Source organism: Scheffersomyces amazonensis (assembly GCF_036850825.1).
Source record: "Scheffersomyces amazonensis strain UFMG-HMD-26.3 chromosome Unknown RJT21scaffold_2, whole genome shotgun sequence".
Lineage (NCBI taxonomy): Eukaryota > Fungi > Ascomycota > Pichiomycetes > Serinales > Debaryomycetaceae > Scheffersomyces > Scheffersomyces amazonensis.
In genome coordinates, this window is record NW_027042742.1 from 1,632,339 (window position 1) to 1,654,397 (window position 22,059).

The window sequence follows — 22,059 nt, forward strand, 5'->3', positions numbered from 1 at the left end:
CGATGAATGCCACAATACTTGGAATGTAGCAAGATTAAAATACCAAACTTCGATTGTCAGAAATAATTGCATATCTCGTCCCTATAATTGAATCTTTGTCAATTATATTCAGAGCTTGACTCTATGTACGCTTGTTTGTTTCATCATTATATGAAAGATATGGTAATTTAATCTATGCTTCCATCACTCATAGTATTCCATCATCAGTTACAACATTTGAATAAAAAATAATATCCAATTTCACCAGAAATTGGTTAAAAACATAAAAGATAGAGGTGCAAAATTAAGCTTGGCATATTTGACTACGCTTATATCTCCATCAAAATGATGAGACAACAAGCTTTAAAAACGGGTGAAGACGTTCATGGATCAAAAATAAGCTCCATTGGGTTAATCAAATAATTGATCATTTGTTATAACTTTCGTTTAGAATAATATATCCCATTGCCGAAACTTGGACACAAGGACCATACACCAATCCTGGGTTAACAACCAAATTGGGCTGGATGAAATTAGGCTATTATAGCTTAGAAGCGACGATCTTCTAATGAACTAATTCGAAATTCAAATATAATCTTGGGTAATGATCAAGAGTTTATTGTATCGACAAAAATAGTATCAGAGCATTCCAAAAGAAATGACAAGACTCAAAATAGAGCTAATACTAGTCAATACTCCTCTAACCTTCTCCTGGATTATTGAACATTGAATTGATTAATTCAGTCAAGCAAAGACCAAGGGTTGTAAGACTATTTTCCTCATTTCAAATGAATTGATGAATTCATTACGTTTCCGCATAGAAGGCAGGAGACTTTCCCCAAAGCATTAGATTTACTGAATCATAAAATGATTCCTTATGTAAGCTTCGATAACAAATCTTTGACCATGAACGTAAAGAAAGGAAAGAAGAAATAAACGAATTGAAGAGTTTTATTACGGTTTATAAAGAAAAAATTTTCGAGGTGATGTTGGTTGGGATTTGGGTCGTGCGCGAATTCCGAAAATGGGCTGCAAACAATTAGGGTTATAATATGCTAAAAAATCTATATACATTAAACTATCTTAATAACCATTCTATCCAAGACTCGGGAAAGATTCGAGATATTATGTCATAAGATCTTGCTCCTGTTCCACAATATACAATAGCAGGATTTCTCCGTTTTGTAGAGTAAATCAAATCAAATAATGTATGATATAATTCTCTTAAACTTGTCCCTTTACCACCAGTTGATTTTATAGGATTTGATTTAAATTGTGATTGAGAGAAGCTTTTAGCATAAAGATCTTTAATATCATCATCCCATGCTTTTATTTCCGAATTTACTAAAGTTGAAATCCTATCATTTGAAGTATTGTTTCTTTGACTTGATATTTGTAAATTACCCAATCTGACTTGAGTTACTGATAATCCATGTTGATGAACTTCTCTAGTTAAAGTAGTAAATAAATTTCTTAACTGGTTCTGAAATAATGTTTCTGGTGAATGATAAGGTATAGATAATGAACTTATTATTGATGGATATATAAAAATTATTTTACTGGCTTGATCTCGGGATAATTGAATTAATCCTGAAGAAAACAATTTCAAATAAATGAAAATTTTATCTTGTAATCTTGACCATGTGGAAACAGTAATGTTTTCTATTGGACCTATGGGAAAATAAAGCAGAGGAGCAAAAACAATTGCTTTCAATTTTAAATTATGAGCTTCGGCTCCTGGGAATGGTATAACTGGCAATTCCAATAAATGATTAAATTTTATTAATTGACTTTCAAAGCTAGCAGATTCATTCAAATTCAAATAATTAATATCATCAGTTATTGGATTAGATTCGGCATATTTAAAATCTTTATCATCCAATATGGTAAGGTATACAATAAAACCTCTCTTTTCAAAGTCTAAGGCAATCAATCTTGTTAATGGTTCAGTAGGAGATCCAATAACTAAAACTACATCTGCTCTAGCTCCATTCGATAGTTTAGGTACTCTTCGTTTATATCTTTGGTTGCTGGAATCTTTCTTGCTTTGATGTAATAATGCCGGTTTATACACCTTTTCATACCACACATATGATGCTGTACCTAATCCTATTGTAAAAATAGTTAAATATTGTAATTTATGATGTTTAACATTCTCACTAATCCCACTAACAAATCTCGTGGGAGGAGGTTTCCTTACTGATGGTGAAATATGGATATTAATATCATGTTGGCTAATATTAACTAGTTGACTCAACTGATCAAAAAGTTCGGAATTAACAATATTATCATGGTTTGTGGATATAAAATCCGAGGCTTTACCATACAAGTATGACAACGTTTCGATAGTTGCATGAACTGGTTCGGCTACCATTGTACAATGTTAATTGTTCTAAAAGAATACTCCTTATCTTATCTGGGGTAGAAATCGAAAGTTATAAGCTGTATTTGCCTCTATTTTTTTTAGTGTTTTGGCTTTGTGTAATTTGCTTGTGGTTGCCAACAAAATGTTGCACTATCGACAGAGGATGTTAGCGATTTGCCTCAAAGAGTTTTCAAAGTTCTCAGCATAATACAAGTATTTTAAGACCTTCCTAAAATGAGTGCGATGACTTTATATAAGTATAGTGAGGTTTTATGTACAAGTTAGATTTATTTCATATGAAAATTCTTATTGGTTGACGAACTAAACTTGCAACGGTTTAGTTTAATATGTCTTCAGAGCAAGGAGAAGGACAGTTGGTTGCACTGTTGCAACGTGAGCTTACCTCGTTTAGAATAGCCCTTTACAATCAACTTAGAATTTTTGGATTACTTTACATACGCCTATATGCATATCAGGATAGGCTTATAACTCGAGGAATAGATTCAAATTACTACACGGATTTAATTAACGAATTTAACTATGTAAATTGGGCACTTAAAGCTGGATTGTTTCCTATAAAGGGTAAGATTAAGAATCTTGCTGCTGTTTTTGAATTAATAGATAAAAATAAATTTAATCCACTAATACAACAAATAATTGTGGGACGCCCGAGGCCATTTCTACCTATCCCATCTGACTCGCCTTATGTAGATGAAAACAGAGATGGTCCACCACCCCCTTACACTGCGCGTGCAGAGAGTGTGAATGGTGAAGGGGGTCTGGGTCTGGAGGGTCTGGATGGTCTGAATGATCTGGAGGAGATAGTGGGTGTGGATGGAGTAGAGGAAGTGTGGGATACATAGAAAAATTCATTTTTAATTAGAAACAATTGAATATATCTCCTGCTTGACGAATTTCTTTCCAGGATTGAAGCAAAAATTGGCAATCTGTAAACTTATATAACCTCTGCTTAATAGTTTGTAATTTTCATTGCGGCATTTCGCTGATTTTTCGCAGCAAATTTGTTAAATTACATTCTTTCAATACTGATATACAAAATATATTAAAACAAAACATTTCAAACAGTGAAAATCAAATTCTAAAGGAAACTATATTATCTAATCTAAACAATTGCATTATGCTTGGTAACAGCAACCATTTCATTATCATTGATATTGTTCAAATAAGCATCAATATCTTCTGCATTAGAAGTTGAATAAGGGGTATTTACCTGGTTAGATGTAGCACTCATACCTTCTTCTTCTTCCTCATTTAATAAATCAGCTAATTCACGTGGTAATTGATTTCTAAATGTATTAGGTGAAGAACTTGTTGAAGGTTGGGAATTAAATTTGGCTAACTTTTCAGGAAACATAGAGTATACCGTGCTTCCTACCATAGTTGCATTGTCGCTACTTGAATTTTCAGTACTTACAGTTTTATCACTTGAAGTTGATGAGTTTGTTAAAAACCTGGCTAAGAAGGAAAGTGAAGATGAAGGAAGCGAAGATGGTATCGCAGATTTATTGTTTGCAGATGCTGCCCAAAGGGATGATAATGGCAAAGAAACAACTACTAATAATAAATTAATTAAAAGAAGTAATAATGATGAAGAGCTTCCATACCCATAATGAATAAATACTATAATGGTTGGGATTAAGAATGTTTGGGTTGACATTATAAGAAGAATATGGAAAGCATCAAATTGCTTAAGACCAAGATATCTTCTTGTTCTCACCGCCAGAATCAATTTGAAAATCAAAGCTACTGAAGTAAGATTTATCGTAGTATAGAACATAATACGAGGAAGATCGTAGGTTATTCTTCCATTGATAAAAGTTTCGGAAGGTTCTTTTCCAGCAAAGATATTATGATAAAAGGTATTATTTTGTACCGTTGAGTTAATATAGAGTCCGATTGTAGTAAGACTCATTGCTGTAGCTAACAACGTTATTCTCAACCCCATTTTCTTAACTTCTGGAGATTTGAAAATTATAAAAATTTGATAATTGATTGAAGCAAGAATAAAGAACACAAGGACGACTTCCGAAGAATTAGCAGCAGTGGAGATGGAATACGTAGATGTTTCAGGGTTAACCAACCCTGTAAATGAAAAACTTGGCGAATACAAAGGACCCATAATAAATACAATATTTAAAACAGATCTGATTATCATCCATAAGAGTGAACATAAATTTAAATAAAACATAGGATTATTCTTATTCTTTTTAGGAAAGATAATTAATGTCAACATCAAAATTACACAAGCTCCAATTGAAACCGAGTGTACAATGGCCTGTTTGAGGATAAAGTGGAAATATGTATCAATTAAACCAAAAGGAAGTTCAAACACTTGTTGTGTTGGATCCTGTGGGAGACTGAAATTAAGGAAGACGGATTGAGAATCGACTTCTGGACTAACGTAAATTTCCATGGTTTTATTTAATTGATTTTTAAGTTTTAAGGCTAACTAATGAAAAGAAGAAGTGTTAGTAATGGATATAAATTATTAAATGGTCAATTGCTACTACTTATATAGTCATAATTAATGATTGTAAATTGATGTAAAATGTTTCAGAATCAAGTTTTGCAATTGCAAAAGAAAACTTCCTAATTAGGCCAGGACAATTAGAAGTTGCATACAGAAGGAAAAAAAGAAAAGAATATTGATAAAATTCACACGACCACTGACCCAACTTTAAAGATGAGTAACTACCATGCCAAGAAACTGATGAAATGGTTACTTAATCGTGATGATATCAAAGTTGCCTCTAGATGTGTAGTTCAATATTAAAATAGTTTATTACATAAATTATATAGAACAAAATTAAATTCTCTAGCTTAAACGAATATAATATTTTATTATTATTATTATTGAAGTATGGATGTTTCGAATTTAAGTTATTTTACATTAAATAAAGCACAGTTCAACATCGCTAAGCATCACCAAACTCTTACCAATGCTTATGAGGAGAAAAAAGCGGAGGAGATAATCGATGTGTGCATTAAGCCCGACAAAATTATGAATAATTCAAAAGCATGTCAACGTTGATGTTTGGGGGATAAAGGGGGGAAGGCTGGTGAGGAACCAGCCAAGATTCTCCATCTGAACCGATCGACACAAAGCAAAATACAATCACACACTTTCAAGACAATAGCACTGCGGAATTTGACCGTTGTGTAAAAATTACTTGATAGAGAAGAGAGTTCAAGATGAATAATGAATTACCACAAAAGTTGAAATATTTTTGACTCCACATTGAAAGAACTTAGTTGAATCAGAGTAAACAATAGTATTATGTATTATTAGTAATTAAAAATTTTGGGCATCGGGTTATCAAAAGAAAAGATTTTGTACCAGTTGATCACGCTCCTCTTCCATCTTATCCTATCTTTTAATATCACTATCAAATTACATGATAATTCTAAAGGGAGCTGATTAATTTGACTCGACTTATGTATGTCTCGTGTAAGATATGGTTGCATGTGCATCCGTATAACCGGTTAAAGTTTCATCACTAAATTTTCTAGATGTAAAATATTACACAAAATAACTAGTAACTTCTCACTAAAATCAGTCCATCAATACATACATTTTCTGTTACAAAGTCATCATCTCGTACATTTATATTGTAGTTGAATATGATGTGACTTTATCGACCCCCTGAATGTCAAGCTTAATTATAGCATGATAGTCCTTCCACTAGCAATAGTAAAGTGGACTTAGTAATTAGGATTCAGTTTTCATGATCTATTTTAATTAAGCCGATCGGTAATTTTTTTCTCAATTTTGTGGCATTAATATTTTGGTATAATTATTATTATTGTTATTAATTAATTTAGATAATACATGATAAGGGTTGCTGCTGTGTTGGTGGAATCGCTAATATGCTAATATGCTAATTCAGTTTGGGGTGACAAAGTTATCTAGCTATCCACAGCAGATTTATTTTAGCCCATCATGAGCGCTGAATCATAGTTGTAGATCGCAAGCGAAGTGTAACTGTGCCCTATGTTTATAGGCTACATCTCTACCATATTTAAAGGTACGACCTATGAACTCGGTTAAAGTTGATCGAATGAGTTAAAATAAACTGCGGATTTTATGATGAAGTCGTGTGGGTCAGTCAAATAATAATTATTTACAATAAATAATGAGATAAAACGTGGTCGTGCAAAGTTCATTAAAAGCGCAATAAAGAGTTAAGTTTACAACGGTTTTCCCACACAAAAAGTCAATCTAGATTTAAAAAATTAAAAATACTGAGTTAAATTCTATAAAAAAAAAACGGATAAATTTTCGAAATTATATATATACTTAAAAATACCTCCACTTCATTCTTATATATGTTTAATAAATATACTTTTCCAATCTGCTAGAATTCATATATTAGTTTGGTGTGCTTATAGGTAAAGTTAATGGATGGTAGATAAGACAATATGACCTTATCACCAACTAATACTTCCTTGAAGGAGTCACCACTAATACCAACGTCACCTCCTACGACTTCAAGTAGAACGAATAATCTCAATAATAACATAAATAATCTTGAATCTACGAAGACTATTTTTAATTATACTTTACAAAATTATCATAATTCACATCATCAACAAGGCGATAGTAAACATTATGGCCGTCGTTATTCAACTAATAAGACGACTACAGTATTTGTTATACCCACACTCGACGACTTATTAGATGATAGTATTCCAAAGGATAATGAATATTATACCAAAACTCAATTTATAAATTATCTTGAGTCTATTCATTGTTTGGAGAATTTAAATTTTATATTAGATATTAATAAACTAATATTAAACTTCAATAGCAACTCATCTGATAATTTACAACTATGGAACCATTTTTATAATACCTTCATGAGTATTAATAGTCCACAAGAGATCAACTTACCATGCTTGTATAAATCACAATTTCAACCAGCTGTTTTACCAACGACTGCATCATTATTGAAATGTAAAAAGATCATATATGATGATATACTAATTAACCTTTACAATGAATTTGTAAAGCATAAGAACCATGAATTGGAGTTACTGATTACCAACAATAATTTTATTAATGGTACAGATCATGAAATTATATATAGACGCAAGTCAGAAACAATTTCTCCAGAGTCTCACAGTGATCCCAGCAATAAATTGTTTATTCTGAGCTCAGTTAAAGAAATGGAAAAGGATATTTATGATGATGAAGATGATGATGTAGAGATGGATTCATCAAGCTCAAATGATTCTTCTACAATAGAAACTTCAAGTAATAATAATAATGTTAATATTATGAGGAATAGTTACAGTCGTCATAATTCGCAATCATCACAAACTACAAATTCAACTTCAAGAGGCAGTTCCATTGGTTCAATAATTGACTCTATTGAAAAATTTAAAAAAGTAAAGAAACAGTTCAAATTTAGACGTTTCAGCAATGAGGAATGACCCATATGTATTATACATCCAACGCTAATTAATTCACTTCTTCTCAGTTTAGCTTTAATTCTGGTAATGAGGATTACTTTAATAGATTACTTTATAGATACCGTATACTTTCATTTACATATTTCATAATAAATAACCAGTTTAATTCTTTTAATTGGAAACCTTAAACGGTCTCCACAATTATGTCCCCACTTTACATTGAAAAGTTAATTCTCCATCTCTGTCAACTGCAAAAAAAAAACGTTTCTAACGGGGTATGGTTTCTACCCCCCCTTCTACTCCTCATTGAGCTCATCAGTTAACTATGTGCATTCTGGTGAATCAACTCCGCAATTTCTGACAAATAGTTATCCTAATGACACATTTTTGCCCCTCCATCCCATCCCACCCCTTTTTTTTCTAGACATACATTGTCACACTTGTCGCAAATACGGTGATTGTATAAAATGGAGGAAGAGGAGGCACGGAATGACGCGCGAAGAGAGAAGGAATACAATCCCCCTCCTTCTCCTTCCATTTTGATTATACAATTACGCTTTTGTTGAAAAATATTTATCGATTATATACATTCAGAGCCGACCTTATCTTCTGCAGCCTAATGCTTAGATATTAGGTTTAGAAATTGGTCAGTTGTTTATCTTAGGTGAATTCCCCTCTTTTGTAAAAATCTACGTTGGATATTTCCACAGATGATTACGTATAGTTAATTGCATAAACAGCATTATGCATCGTATCGTTCGTGTGAATGAGGGAATTGTTCAAACTGATTTAACTTTTTGGACTGAGGCTCATACTTACATGAACATCCAAACATCAAGTAATTGGACCATGTGACTTTTAAACGTGTCGGATCACGATTTATGCACGTGATTCTGAGGCGCGGCTTCAAAGAAAAGGGGTCATACGTTAAAAAAGAAGTTATAACTACTTAAAGCGTAAAAGTTTCTCTAACGAAGACATACAGTAACATCATTTGTTTATATAAAGACAACAATCAACATGTCAACACATAAAGATCCATTGGGCGATTACGCTGCTGCCCCTTCAAATCCTCCACCGCCAGCATACAACGAAGACAATAACGGATTGTTTACGGATAATAGCGCCACCACCGGTGGTTCAAATGTTCCAACAAATCCTTACGATGATGATACTCAAGCTCGATCATTTGGTGATAACATTCCTGATGATTTCAAATATTCTGTTAATGTTGCTAGTTGTGAATTACCGCTTAGACAATTATTTATTAGAAAAGTCTACTCTCTTTTAGGGGTTCAATTATTTGCAACTTTATTAGTAGGGTTTGTGATTAGAAGTTCAAGTTCGATTCAATCATGGTGTTTAAATAATCTTTGGGTTTGGTATGTTAGTTTATTCCTTTCTTTTGGATTTTTATTCGGTTGTTATTTTAAAGCTAGGTCATACCCTATTAATCTTGTGCTCTTGGGAGGATTTACGTTTTGCGAAGCTTACGGAATTGGGTTAGCTACCTCGTTAATTGAAAGTGATGTGGTAATAAATGCCGTTTTATTAACATTCATAATTTTCATTGGATTGACATTATTCACATTCCAAACAAAATATGATTTTACAGCTTGGGAATCATACGCTGGACTAGGAGTATGGATACTTTTTGGATGGGGTTTTCTCATGATGTTTTTCCCAAATCAATCAAGTTTTGTTGAAAATTTATATGGATTAATAGGTTCATTGATTTTCTGTGTTTACATCATAATTGATACTCAAAAGATTATGACAGTTAATCATTTAGATGATGAGATTATAAGTTGTATTCAATTATATTTGGATATCATTAATTTATTTTTGTTTATTTTGAGAATATTAAACAATAATAGAAATGACTAAAGTGAGTAAAGTTTTTAGCGATTTGTTATAATTAAATATATGTAATGTCTGATCATGTGTATTTTTATCACGTGTAGAACGGTGATAACTAGGAGTTTAACTGAAATTAAAGGAGAAGATAATGCTTTAAAACCGTCGAAGCCCATCCTTGAAATATTTTATTACACAATAGTTGAACAAGAGCTTATCAGCATAAACCAGCCATAATTACACATTGGCTAGTTTGTCTAAGCCGATGGCGTTCTGATTTAGTATTTTTATGTAGTCCTCAAATATGGATATTATGGCTGATGAGTCGCTAACTACGCAGAAGGTATATAAGATTCACTAGCCTCTTGCCTATTAGCATCTTAAGATTGAGCTTAACATCTTAAGATTGAGCTTAATATGCTAGAAACCATTTTGAGCCAAAGTGGCTCAGAATTATAGAAAACATTTATAATTAATTTTGTGTGCGATTGAAAGTGGGAAAAGTCTTGGCAACGCTTTTTTAGTTATGTAGAGTGTATAGATGAATGAATTTTATGACTTGTAAGACCGCTATGAGACTGTGTTATGCGGTGGATATGTAGGACATAATATGTAAGAATAGGTAAGTAAAATCGATTCACTAGGCCGACAGGGAAGCAGATAAAAGATAAGGTTAGATAAATTAGTGAGTAGTGCCTGACAATGTGATTGTAGGGGGTAATGTAATTTCGGGGTGAGATACCCGCGCGACAATTATCATTACTTAAACATGACTAAACATGATATTACTAAAGCAACATCATCAGCTATATTTACTATCAGGTTTCGTTTTAACGTTCGGAATCGACGTTATTACTGTTGTGTTCACATTGAGTAGCAAGTGATTAGTGACGGTATCAACAAATCAATGAAGCGGTCGAGGGCGAAGCCACTTGGTTAAAAAGTTCAAGCCGAGTAAAGCCTAACTTAGCCTCACGTTTGTTTATTTCTTTGCTGTTTTTATGCTTAGTAAGGTATAACAAGTGGGGAAGCAGATGCTTCAGTTCATTTTTGTGTTCGATTGCAGTACGTAATATTTGATCGGATCGAGGAAAAAAATGAAATTTACTGAGAAAAAAGTGCACAGAAAGATAAAAATAAAAATAATTCTGATTGGATAATTTTCAAATTATTAAATCACTCAATTCACATCCAAAAGGCTCCTGACTGTAGTACTATCACCTTATCAAATATACAATATTTATATGTACTTATATATACTGGAGGATAACGAGTAAGTAGTAAATATGAGTAGTACTGATATCAGACATATATAGATTGCTTCAAATAGAAGTCTAAGTATCAAAAAAATTTATGGTTAACGAAAAAATAAACAAAAAGTTAAGCCATTTTTTTTTCTTGTCCTTCAAAAAGCCCTCTGTTTGCTTTAGCTTTCCATAGTTAAGATACGTGATAGACCCCTGCCAAGATTTTTTTATATGTCAAAAAGCAGCAAAGCCATAAGGAACTTTTAGTTGGTCTTATCGCTACATATAGTTAAAGGTTTCATAGTGTGACTATACTTAGTTGTAATGATCATTAACCATTAGTAGTAACAATATATAGTACAAATTAAAATAGTTGAAGTGGTTTCAATTATGTTTATATGGAGAAGAAACGTATGTGTAAAGTATAATTGAAGTGATTATTAATTGTTTAATAATTAATTATATGCTATAAATAGTAATAGGTTATTGAGCATCATCAGTATCAATGAGATCATTATGTCATAGTGAACCTTCTAGAATCACCGATATCGTATCCAGTATAATATAATATAGTATCGTATCGTCTACAAACTAGTAATACGCTATCGGGTAATTATTGTTCAATACCGTATGCGTCCCATACTTAAGATCGGGCCATGTATGAATAATGATGTTTCTGACCAGTTCCCGTTTTGTATTACGTCAATGAAATGAAACACCTGAGTAACAGCCATGTACTTGTACACACAACATTTTTGAGGTTCAGCTTCGGACCGAGTGCACAATTTTATTTTTTATTACTTTTGTAGTAAATTTATTCAATTTCTTTTTTTATTTTATTATATTTTACTACTTTTTTTATTTATTTTTTTTTTTTAATACGTAATTAATTTTTCTACTATTCAAATATAACTAGTATAAATAAATAATAATATAACTATAGAACTAAATTGTAAGGTGTAATAGATATAAAAATAAAATAAAATAATTAAATGTATTTTATTTAAATAAATAAATAATTTCCAACGACCAACAATAACTATATGCTCAATTATACCCATCCATCAATACTAGTATAATCCATTAAATGCTAATGTCCACTAATTATAATTCAGAGTATATACTTCCCACGATGTCTGCTAGTTCAACATCAAATAGTTCTAATACAAACAATACAAATACTTCAAATACAGGCTCCTCCACAATTCCTTCCTTATTGCCTATCCCTTCTTCTTCTTCGACTTATTCCCTAGACACCAAGTCTAATGGTTACACTAATAGTACTACTAGTAGTACCAGTAACAGTAATTACTCTGGAACTCAGCCACTCCGTTCCATATACATGATGAACAATGCCGGTACTAGTTATAATCAACAGGCACAACAAGCACAACAAGCACAACAACAGCAGCAACAACAACAACAACAGCAACAACAGTTTCTTCACTATCCCTCCAGGAATTACTTGCAACCCTTAAATAATGACTACTACTACTCGTCCTATTACTATCCACCGGGAACTCCCTCTAATACCAACACAGCCAATAATTCCACTAGCACTAGTACTAGCACCAGTGCCACGAATACTGGCAATAATACCAATAATAATAACAAATTGGGATATTATCCAACAAACTCAAACAGCTACTTGCCAATTTTTCCTTCTACCACTATAGGTGCTAAAACATCAAACCCAACGACCAATACTAGTAACAACAGTTATCCTATATCACCGGTATCTATTCAAGAAATGAATCGTGAACATTCCCTCTCGATATCGAACCCAGCTAATCAGTCAGATGTCAATCATGAAAACTTACCCATAGATTATTCTTCGATTGTTTCGTATACTGTATCTCCCTCTTTAAAGAGGAAAAGAAGAAAGAGAAAAGATGTTAATGATATTGTTGCATCTATAACACAATCCCAATCAACCGCTAACTCATCTGTATCGGCCTCAAACAGTTCGAATTTGGATGCGGGAGAAATGGAACTGTATCCCTGTGAAATCTGCTCGAAAGTATTCCAAAAGCCATACAATCTTAAATCACATATGAAAACCCATTCCACAGAAAAGCCATTCAAATGTTCACATTGTACAAGAACGTTTGCTAGATCGCATGATAAGAAACGTCATGAACTCTTGCATAATGGTGTTAAGAATTTTAAGTGTGAAGGATATTTACAGGATGGAGTTACTAAATGGGGCTGTGGTAAGAAATTTGCTAGAAGTGATGCCTTATCTAGACACTTTAGAACTGAGACAGGTTGGTTATGTATAAGGCCTTTAATGGAGGAGGCGAAGAGGTTAGAAGATATGAATAAGAATGGAGTGAATAGTATCAATAATAGTGGTACATCTCTTCCACCATTGGCTCCACCTCATCATCTTCATCTTCCTCCTCATGTAATCCCACCTCCAGCACATTATCTTCCTGCTTTACCACAATTAGGATCAGGGCCAATTCAACTTCAGAGTTCAACATTGCCACAGTCATCATCTCAGCAAACAGAGGATCAAAACAGTCTGTCGTCAAATTCCAACAATTCTGAGTTTGATAGTTCTAGTTTTATCAGAAAGCTTATACAGAGTAAGTAGAGTACTGTTCAGACATATTTATAAATGTATAGTAAGTATATAGTACAATAGTGCAGTAATATATAAAAGACAACATATTGAGGATTCAGTATAGGAGTATATTATAGCATAGAGTAAGTAAACAAAGAATGAGTGGGTGTGTAAGCAAAGTAGTAAGATTATACTAAGCAAATAAATGTAGATCATGAATTACATTGGCATAATATCATTGTTCATAATACACTACATTATACACTACATTATATACTACATTTTGTACTATCAGTACATTTACAGAACTAGTTATTACTGCTTTGTCTTGCACGTGCAATTTCACATGACTCCCAAGCACATGATCCGCCCCCACCGAAAATTCTCGAAGCAAAAAATTTCCAGATCTTCAATTTTTCACTTTCACTTCCACTTCCTCCTACCACTACTACTATCATCAATAAAAACAACAATGTTAAGAGCCAGATCTAGTATTGCCAGACAGTTCGTGCGTAACTTGTCGCACAAGGAGTTAAAGTTCGGTGTTGAAGGTAGAGCTGCCCTTTTAAAGGGTGTTAATACCTTAGCTGATGCCGTTAGTGTAACTTTAGGACCAAAGGGTCGTAATGTTCTTATTGAACAATCATTTGGTCCACCAAAAATCACTAAGGATGGTGTTACTGTAGCCAGATCAATTGTTTTACAAGATAAATTTGAAGATATGGGAGCCAAATTATTACAAGAAGTTGCCTCTAAAACTAATGAAAGTGCTGGTGATGGTACTACTAGTGCTACTGTTTTAGGTAGATCAATTTTTACTGAATCTGTTAAGAATGTAGCTGCTGGTTGTAACCCAATGGATTTAAGAAGAGGTACTCAAGCTGCTGTCGAAGCTGTTGTTAACTTCTTACAAGCTAACAAGAAAGAAATCACTACTTCTGAAGAAATTGCTCAAGTTGCCACTATCTCCGCCAATGGTGATGCTCATATCGGTAACCTTTTAGCTTCAGCTATGGAAAAAGTCGGTAAGGAAGGTGTTATTACTGTTAAGGAAGGTAAAACCTTAGAAGATGAATTAGAAGTCACTGAAGGTATGAGATTTGATCGTGGTTTCATTTCTCCTTACTTTATCACTAACACCAAATCTGGTAAGGTTGAATTTGAAAATCCTTTAATCTTATTAAGTGAAAAGAAAATTAGTTCTATTCAAGATATCTTACCTTCTTTAGAATTATCTAATCAAACTAGAAGACCATTGTTGATTATTGCTGAAGATATCGATGGTGAAGCTTTAGCTGCTTGTATCTTAAATAAATTAAGAGGTCAAGTTCAAGTCTGTGCTGTTAAAGCTCCAGGATTTGGTGATAATAGAAAGAATACTTTAGGTGATATTGCTATCTTATCTGGTGGTACTGTTTTCACTGAAGAATTAGATATTAAACCTGAAAATGCTACTGTTGATTTATTAGGTTCTGCTGGTTCTATCACTATTACTAAAGAAGATACTGTTATTCTTAATGGTGAAGGTCAAAAGGAAAACATCAATTTAAGATGTGAACAAATTAGAACTTCTATTGATGATGCCTTAACCACTGAATATGAAAAGGAAAAATTACAAGAAAGATTAGCTAAATTATCAGGAGGTGTTGCTGTCATTAAGGTTGGTGGATCATCTGAAGTTGAAGTTGGTGAAAAGAAGGATAGATATGATGATGCACTTAATGCTACTAGAGCTGCTGTTCAAGAAGGTATCTTACCTGGTGGAGGTACTGCTTTAATTAAAGCTTCTAGAATTTTAGATGAAGTTAAGGATAAAGCTGAAAACTTTGATCAAAAATTAGGGGTTGAAATCATTAAATCTGCCATCACTAAACCTGCTAGAAGAATTATTGAAAATGCCGGAGAAGAAGGTGCAGTTATTGTTGGAAAGATCTATGATAACTCTGAATTCAACCACGGTTACGATTCTGCCAAGGGTCAATTCACTGATATGATTGCTGCTGGTATTATTGATCCATTCAAAGTTGTTAAGAATGGATTAGTTGATGCTAGTGGTGTAGCTTCCTTATTGGCCACTACTGAATGTACTGTAGTGGATGCTCCTGAACCAAAGGGTGCTCCAGCTGCTCCAGCTCCTGGTATGGGAGGTATGGGCGGAATGGGAGGAATGTTCTAAGTACATTAAACATTGACTCTCTCTCACTAGCACACTCCCCCTCTCTCTAACCTCTGTAAATAGCTTACTGAATATACACTGTGTCTAGTTATAACTTGTGCTACCGTAGCATACCGCGCGCAACCGAGCATCGCGAAAAAAAATTAGCGATGTTTTGTTAAGCTCTGCTTAGCTCTACCGATTCGATTCGATTCTCACTAATCTCTCACTAACTAACTGTAGGGAATGTTTGAGGATATCATACGCCGGCAGGAGAAGCACCGAGTGGCCACTCAGCATACCCATCAATTAGTGAAGAAATATATCAGTCTTAAGAAGTATGGAGAACTCCTGAATACAGTAGCAGTAGGCAAACCCCGGCGAGGATCTCCTATCAACCACAAGCTCTTGCAGTATATCCACCGTGAACTCGAACGTCACGTAAAGCCAGATGAGACATATGAGGTATGGCATGATTTGAATAGTGTCAATGTCAATTTGGCTCGACAGAGCCATCACTCTAAGCTGGACCACTCTCTAAACTCCATCATAACAACCAAAGACTTCAAAGACAACAATGACAACAATGATAACAATGACGACGACTCCACTACAGTCAACGACTTGGCAAGGGACTTGTTGCGCCAATTCGCTGTGTCTAAAAACAGAGTGAAAACAGACGTGTTGTTGACCATCAACGGATGGGAGATCTTACCTCTCCCTACCCATAATGCAGGCCAAATCCAGAACCATATCAACAATCTTAAGACATTATTACATGTGGCAGTATTGCGTAAGAACTGGAATGGAGCATACAAGCTCTTCTGTACGCTTATCCGATTCCCTATTGTCGATATAAAGTCACTCTGGTCCATCGGTATTGAAATCTTGATGCAACAGCGGAAGCTTAATGAACTCGATGGAGTTAACTCCAGTGATACCTTGTTTAAAGACGATCGATTCTTTGACTGGCTCATCACATTCTATCCTTTGAATCGATATGATGCTTCTCGGTACGATGGGAAAGGATCCCTTAGGGTTGGTTCTGCTCCAGTCTGGAGAATGGGGACTACCACAAATGCTCCTCTCTATTTGATAACGGGACTCTGGAACTTATTATTTCATCACCAATACCGAAGCCTCAAAATTAAGCTAGAAGAGTTGATGTTGGAACCTCCCTATAATGAAGATGGTACTATCTACTTCCTAATGAGTCTATGCTTAATCTATGAGGCGAAAGATTTAACGAGTACTATTGACGATGAGCTGATCTTACGTCAGGAGATACTCAGGACCAATGAACAAGTCACGAAGTGTTTGCAAAAGTGTGATTTCACTAACTTCACGTATCCGGTGACAATTAAGGAGCAGATGAAGGCCCTTGTTCAGCAAGTAGATGGATCACAGGAGACAGAGAGCTCAAGTTCAGAACAAGAAGATGAAGATGAAGATGAAGATGATGAAGAGGATGATAAAGAGGATGATGAAGAGGATGATGAAGAGGATGACGAAGAGGATGACGAAGATGGAGATGAAGAGGATGAAGAATATGAAGAATCGGTAAAGCCCTCGCAGTCACAGGCCGTACTAACGTTTGACTACTCGGACTTAGAGGACCTGGATGACGAAGTAGCCAGTAATGACAATAATGATAATGACCCAATAGACAAAGAAGTCACTGACAAGTCAGCCAGTCAGACAGGCATGGACTTGGACTTTGATTTCGATTAGATATATGCTCTTAATATATTAATATCCCTATACAAGTTTACGTAGTGCTTGAAGTGTCCCGGCGAACAGTTAGCTTACCCTGAGCTGATCTTGAGAAACTTACTATATACTGTTGATTCTGTTGATCCACTGTCTGTAGTGGGATTAGTGTCCACCCCGGTGGGACTATGGCCGTCTTAGGAAGTCGAATGTTGTGTGAGTCAGGTTCAGTCGTGGTGGGCGTAGGAATAAAATGTTCACTACTGCTGGTAGTGCCACTGGTGGATGAGTCTTCATTTGTGAAGGGCTCATGGACATCACCATTGAACAAGTCGGCTATTTCGCCTAGTTGATTACCAAGTATATGATCCTCTGCTACCGGCTGTTGTTGTTGTTGTTGTTGTTGTTGTTGTTGTTGTTGTTGTTGTTGTTGTTGTTGTTCTTGTGGTCGTTGTACCTGTGCCTGTGCTTGTTGTACTTGTGTTTGTGTTTGTGATTGTCGAGCTTGTGATGGATCCTGGAATACGTTCTGTCTACATAAAGGACAGCTCTCGGAACGTTCCAACCAGTCCTTCAAACAACCCATATGTAGGATATGTCCACACTTAAGTTTCTTAGGATGCTTTCTAGCCGGTAAATGGTTTCTAGGATGATCGGCATTGTACTTCTCCACCGAGTACATATCATCCCGACAGATAATACAAACATTATCAACGTTATCCAATTCCGTCTGATCAGCATCTGGTAGCTGACTCTCTAATCTCTTAGATGATTGAATGAACTTAATCAATTGCGTTATCTCCGTGTAGGTATCCTTGACAGATGCCAATGTTCCCTGAATCATGGAGAACGGGAATGTGATTCCTGATCCAATAGTTAGAAGATAGATAAATCCTAAATGGGCTCCAGCCTTAAGGATTGATGATGTGATATCAATAGATTTACTGTAATATACCTTGTGTTCCCATACATTCTCCTTCTCAATATCCAAATCAATCTCATTTCCATCAGTATCTACATCATCTTCATTGCCTTGCTCAGCAAGATAGAACATAACCTCATAGATGTTAATGAGTAGTTTACAGAAGTAACTCAAGATCTCAACTCCCTGGATGGCAAATTGGAACCCAAACAAGAGACATACCACGGAATTGATACCTTGAAATACATCGTACACTAAGAATTTAGCGGTAGCAAAGTCAGTAATAACCAATATTAAATTCAACCATACGTAATGGTTTAATCCATATTTACGTAATACGGCCCAACGACTTGTAGAAGCAATATTCACATTATTCGTGATCTTTATATTAATGAAATTAATTCTCTCGACCAATATGATATGGATGAATTTGTTCAATGTGGAGCAACAGAATAAGTAACAATTCAAGAGCGAATCATCGAATGCTGTAAGATTCAACAAGAGGTTGAATATGAACATAGGTAAATAGTCAAACAACTTCTCTACCTCAAGGATTCGTAATTCACCAAATATGATTACCTGTAGGAGTTTTCCGATTATTCCGAAAGCTGCCACCATAGAATTGAGAAGAATCTTCAACTTGAGATCTGATGTGAGTTCTATTACGAGCATTTCAAAAGTAGTGGCCTTAGTTAATGAATCAAATAGTGACCATGCCATGGCTGTGGTGGACCCCACGATATAGAGGGCCACTAATGCTGCATTTCGAGTTAGCTTCATCTAGGCTAAAGTTTTGTACTAAACGACACTGGCGTGGTGGTTAGTGGCCAGAAACTAATTAGCAATCAGTAGCGAAATATCAGTAGCAATCGGGCTGTAGTTATACACAATACAAGTTATAGTGGAGTGTGCTGTTCGTAACAAGATATTTTGTCTAGTTTCGGGGGCGATCGTCTGGGCAGTTACGGTTATTCGGAGGTCGGATATTCCGAATCTTCGGTCACGATATGTAAGTCGCGTGATGCAAGTAAAGATACAATTTTTGCACCCAACCCAATTAGGCAGTTGTTTTTCTATATTAACTATTTTATATTAATTATTAATTACTATATATTATATATTATATATTACATATTGGCTCTATCAGTTTGGTGTAGCACTTTCCGTTTCTTCAGCGGTGGGAACATCTCCAGATTCGTAAGTTTGGGAATCTTGGACGAAATCTTTAAGTTCTCCTTGGCTGGCAGCAATCTTCTCGTAGGACTAACACTCTTTCGAGATGGTGAAATATGAGTGGCAGTAGGTTCTACTGTATTCAGAATCACTCGTAAACTCTTATTTATATCAATAATTCCATTCTTAAGGTTATCATTCTGAAGAAGTAATGAGCTATTGAATTTATTGATGTCTATGATTTGTTTGGAGATCTTCTTATGGTTAGAAGTATCCTCATCATTAAGCATTTTCATGACATGTTTCAAGTCATTGATATTGCGATCCTGAAGGTGGATTATGTCCTTAACTTTAGAATCTTCAATTATTGGTGGTTCATTTAATTGGCTATTCATAGCTTGTATGTCCTTCTCTATATTGGTGGTATACTTTACATTGACTTTATTCCAGTCTTGGGATGTTGTTATTAATTTGGATTGGTAATCGGTTACTATATCATGATTAATCGATTTAATTGAATCATTAACAAATAGTAAGGAAGACTTCTGATGTTCCTCAACTAATTGATTGAGATTTGTATTGAAATCACTATACATTTTCTTCAATTGTCCAGCAACTTTCTCCTTAATCAATTGTTCTAATTTATCATTATTGATTTCTGTATTGGCAATGTAATTGAGTAATTTCTCATTATTTAATTTCATCTTCTTAACATTCTCTTCAAAACTATGATAGTGAGTTTCAAAGGTTTGATGGAGTTTTTTAAATAATTGCTTGAATTCTATAAGAATTGAAGGTAAATTTGTGCTGGAGAATTCATTCAAGTTAAGCTTGATGGTATTTAATCTGTCTACTAGTTCGAACTTAAAGTTTTGGAATGATTTAAGTAAATTGTTTGAATCGTCTACTTTATCATTGGCTTCATTAAAACTAGTTAATAATGGTTCAATTGTTGAAAATGATAGGCTTAGATTTTCATTTAAGATTTCAGTGAATTGATTAAATGTATAACTCAAATCTTTTAATTTGTTATCTTTATCATCTAATGATGTATTTAACTTATTGTTAGTATGATGCAAATCCTCATTTAATCGCTTTAATTCTTCAATTTCTTGATTTAAGGTTCTAATTGATTTCTGGTTAGTCACATTTATTGACTCGAATTTCTTTAATTTTAATTTCAATAAAGTATTCTCATCATTAACTTCCTTTAGACTGGATTTTAAACTATTAGAAGTTTCTATAATTTCTTGATAATTTTCTTCATTAAGATAAATACCATTCTTAGATCTCGTAGAACTAAGATCTAAACCCATCTTAATTAATTCATTAGATAAGTTCTTTACTAATATCCTCTTCATTATAGATTCACAATCTTGACCATTTATAGGTACATTTTTAATATTTTTAGCCTTAGAAGCATAGTCCAAAGTTGATAAAGTTTCTTCTATATTTATTTTAGCAGGAGATATAGTAGCAATTAAAGTTGTTTTGGTTGATCCACCAATTGAATCTTGTAATAATCTTGTTAATTTGGATTCTCGATATGGTATATGACTTAAATCCTTTTTGGTACTGGTGTTAGTAGTACTATTCAATTCACTCAATGAATTAATGACTCTCCCCAAAGTTAATAAACTTTGATTAATTGATCCGGCTTCTTTGGCTCGTTGATTAATGGCTCCTGACTTATTAATATTTTCTGATCCTGCCAAATCCACCAAATTCATTTTAGATATTCTGAATAATTCAGAACTATTTGGCTGTTTCCGGAATAAATTAATGGTAAAGATCGTATGTGATCTTGAAGAAAAATCATTCAATTTCGTGAATGCAGTTTTCCTTTTTTTCAATCCTTTCTTCAATAATCGAAAGCCTTGATTGAAACTATTGATATATTCCTCAGTCAAGTTCTGAATCAATATACTCTTTTTATTATTATTGTTATTGTTATTAACTTCAAAGATTCGAAGCCTCTTCTTAATATTCTTAGAGTTTTCTTCATATTCATCATCTAATAAATCCTTCAAATCCTCATTATATAACTCGAGAAATGAACATTTGACTACATAATCATCATCACCATTCAATTTCCTGAATAATTCCACTAAAACTCGAGGGATAATCCCTACATTCTCATTGAATTCCACTCCTCCATCCTCTAATTCATCATAATCTTGACTTAACTCTTCGGGATTTCCACACATAGTATAGGTCTTACCTGTACCTGTTTGTCCATATGCTAATACAGTCACATTAAATCCCATTAGGAAGTCATTGAAAAGTGGAGTTACTACTTTTTCAAACATAAGATTCTGATCAGCTTGTGACCCATACACTTGATCAACTTTAAAGGTTTTGTAGTTGTTAAACTCATGACCTGATCCACCACTAACACCCTGATTTGTCTGGTTGATGGTGATATACGGATCAATTATGGAGTATCGATCATTCGGTAGCTCCGTCACTATGGCAGACTTGGCCGCAATTTCTTTCTCATTTCGACCCCTACATCGTACTACAACCTGAATATTCGATAAACTATTCTGGGATACCGGAACTGGAGTTCCAGTTCGTGATATCATGACTCTGGGTTGGTTATTGGTAAGGCTTAAGGCATATACTGATGGTTGTTTACGGTTGTTTACA

General features: G+C 34.1%; 9 protein-coding genes across 9 annotated transcripts; 5 read left to right on the forward strand and 4 right to left on the reverse strand. All coding sequences in view use genetic code 12, as the record gives it.

Moving 5' to 3' along the window:
• Positions 1 to 1,057: 1,057 nt before the first annotated feature.
• Positions 1,058 to 2,353, reverse strand: RJT21DRAFT_83597 (uncharacterized protein; the record flags this gene model as incomplete). Its single annotated transcript, XM_064885366.1, has 1 exon — positions 1,058 to 2,353. One exon carries the CDS (start codon positions 2,351 to 2,353, stop codon positions 1,058 to 1,060), a length of 1,296 nt encoding a protein of 431 aa, XP_064739689.1.
• Positions 2,354 to 3,028: 675 nt separating this feature from the next.
• Positions 3,029 to 4,778, reverse strand: STE2 (alpha-factor pheromone receptor; the record flags this gene model as incomplete). The annotated part of the gene is made up of 2 exons (XM_064882983.1): positions 3,029 to 3,088; positions 3,780 to 4,778. 2 exons carry the CDS (start codon positions 4,776 to 4,778, stop codon positions 3,029 to 3,031), a joined length of 1,059 nt encoding a protein of 352 aa, XP_064739690.1.
• A 1,841-nt stretch (positions 4,779 to 6,619) lies between these two features.
• Positions 6,620 to 7,964, forward strand: RGS2 (GTPase-activating protein). The gene has a single exon (XM_064883823.1). It carries the CDS (start codon positions 6,785 to 6,787, stop codon positions 7,796 to 7,798), a length of 1,014 nt encoding a protein of 337 aa, XP_064739691.1. The 5' UTR covers positions 6,620 to 6,784; the 3' UTR covers positions 7,799 to 7,964.
• An 833-nt stretch (positions 7,965 to 8,797) lies between these two features.
• Positions 8,798 to 9,664, forward strand: RJT21DRAFT_112881 (uncharacterized protein; the record flags this gene model as incomplete). The annotated part of the gene is made up of 1 exon (XM_064880122.1): positions 8,798 to 9,664. The coding sequence occupies one exon, from the start codon at positions 8,798 to 8,800 to the stop codon at positions 9,662 to 9,664; it is 867 nt and encodes a 288-aa protein (XP_064739692.1).
• Positions 9,665 to 11,832: 2,168 nt separating this feature from the next.
• On the forward strand, positions 11,833 to 13,583 carry RJT21DRAFT_119055 (C2H2-type zinc finger protein). The gene has a single exon (XM_064881257.1). The coding sequence runs from the start codon at positions 11,969 to 11,971 to the stop codon at positions 13,478 to 13,480; it is 1,512 nt and encodes a 503-aa protein (XP_064739693.1). The 5' UTR covers positions 11,833 to 11,968; the 3' UTR covers positions 13,481 to 13,583.
• A 309-nt stretch (positions 13,584 to 13,892) lies between these two features.
• Positions 13,893 to 15,740, forward strand: HSP60 (chaperone ATPase). The gene has a single exon (XM_064881258.1). The coding sequence runs from the start codon at positions 13,923 to 13,925 to the stop codon at positions 15,624 to 15,626; it is 1,704 nt and encodes a 567-aa protein (XP_064739694.1). The 5' UTR covers positions 13,893 to 13,922; the 3' UTR covers positions 15,627 to 15,740.
• A 14-nt stretch (positions 15,741 to 15,754) lies between these two features.
• On the forward strand, positions 15,755 to 17,761 carry RRN11 (Rrn11p). Its single transcript, XM_064881259.1, has one exon. The coding sequence runs from the start codon at positions 15,852 to 15,854 to the stop codon at positions 17,334 to 17,336; it is 1,485 nt and encodes a 494-aa protein (XP_064739695.1). The 5' UTR covers positions 15,755 to 15,851; the 3' UTR covers positions 17,337 to 17,761.
• On the reverse strand, positions 17,355 to 19,327 carry RJT21DRAFT_23281 (E3 ubiquitin-protein ligase). The gene has a single exon (XM_064883827.1). The coding sequence runs from the start codon at positions 19,015 to 19,017 to the stop codon at positions 17,374 to 17,376; it is 1,644 nt and encodes a 547-aa protein (XP_064739696.1). The 5' UTR covers positions 19,018 to 19,327; the 3' UTR covers positions 17,355 to 17,373.
• Position 19,328: 1 nt separating this feature from the next.
• KIP1 (Kip1p) lies at positions 19,329 to 22,059 on the reverse strand. Its single transcript, XM_064883826.1, has one exon. It carries the CDS (start codon positions 21,993 to 21,995, stop codon positions 19,365 to 19,367), a length of 2,631 nt encoding a protein of 876 aa, XP_064739697.1. The 5' UTR covers positions 21,996 to 22,059; the 3' UTR covers positions 19,329 to 19,364.